Source organism: Aplysia californica, unplaced genomic scaffold (genome assembly GCF_000002075.1).
Source record: "Aplysia californica isolate F4 #8 unplaced genomic scaffold, AplCal3.0 scaffold00259, whole genome shotgun sequence".
Classification (NCBI taxonomy): Eukaryota; Metazoa; Mollusca; class Gastropoda; order Aplysiida; family Aplysiidae; genus Aplysia; species Aplysia californica.
This window is the reverse complement of record NW_004797529.1, coordinates 991,400-992,508: the sequence shown is the minus strand read 5'-3', so window position 1 is coordinate 992,508 and position 1,109 is coordinate 991,400. Positions and strand designations below refer to the sequence as shown.

The window sequence follows — 1,109 nt, the reverse complement described above, 5'->3', positions numbered from 1 at the left end:
TACTGTACTTAAGTACATATTTTAGATTGTACTTACATTTGTACTTAAGTACCTTTTTAAAAGTACTTTAACAGCTCTGAGTGTGAGTGGGTGTGGGTGTGTGTGTATGTGTGTGTGTGTGTTTGTTCATATGAGCGCCAAGGGGTGGATGTCAACAGAGACGTCTAAACGAGGAATCAGGCTTACTTCTCTAGCCTCAACAGCACAAAGTCTGCTTCGACTATCAAGGCATCACAGAAATAGCAGTTCACAAGAGAATGACAAACATACAAAAGAAGTACTGCAGTGGAAAAGGATGAAGAAAGAAAAAGCAGCAGTTCCACCTTTGTTGTTCCCGCACAGTATGAGCATGACTTTGATAAACAGCCCATTTACAATTCTAATGTGCATAAGAACATGTTATACAACTTCCCTGCAGGCACACGGAATTATTCAATTACAAAAGAAATCGTAATGTCTCGTTCTGTTGACAACGTCCAAAAATCTGAGAGCATAAAGTTGTCAGTAAAATTCAGCAGGTGCTCTGGTGAGATTTACTTCTTCTTTCCTATGAAACATCTATAGTTCTTATCTCTCCTCCTTTGTTGTGTATTACATTACTCTATAGTAACACCTCGAATCTTCGACACTCTTAAGACTTAATTGAGTTGCAAGTGCCTTTAACCTCTCACTAAAACTAGACTTCAGATACATATCCAGTGCAGTCACAGTGCATGCACCTGTTTTTTTTCTGCCCAGGTTGTGAAGCAAACGGTGCCTGCCATGCCATAGGGTCTGTGTTCGAGACCAACTGTGTGCTGAAAGCCTGCAAGAAAATCACATACCCGGACCGCAGTGTTCTGTCTACGGAAGTTCTCATGAGACGTGAGGAAGATAGTTGGCTTTTACACGAACTATGAATTAAACAAACGCTAACACACGTACACAGAAACACAGGCACACACATACACTCATGGGACGTGAGAGAGGTAACAGGGTCTTGCACGAACTACGCGTTTCGCACTCGCTTACACACGCTAACAGACACAAACGTACACTCACATAGATTCAAACACATATACTCATGACACACACACACACACACACAGACACACACACACACACACACA

At 41.7% G+C, this 1,109-nt stretch overlaps 1 protein-coding gene across 1 annotated transcript in view; it reads left to right on the top strand.

Moving 5' to 3' along the window:
• Positions 1–738: 738 nt before the first annotated feature.
• LOC106012102 overlaps positions 739–1,109 on the top strand; it is a gene marked incomplete at its 5' end in the record, with an annotated part of 7,400 nt that continues 7,029 nt past the window's right edge. Inside the window, 1 exon segment of the mRNA XM_013083881.2 lies at positions 739–841. Coding sequence (XP_012939335.1) covers positions 739–841 — 103 coding nt within the window.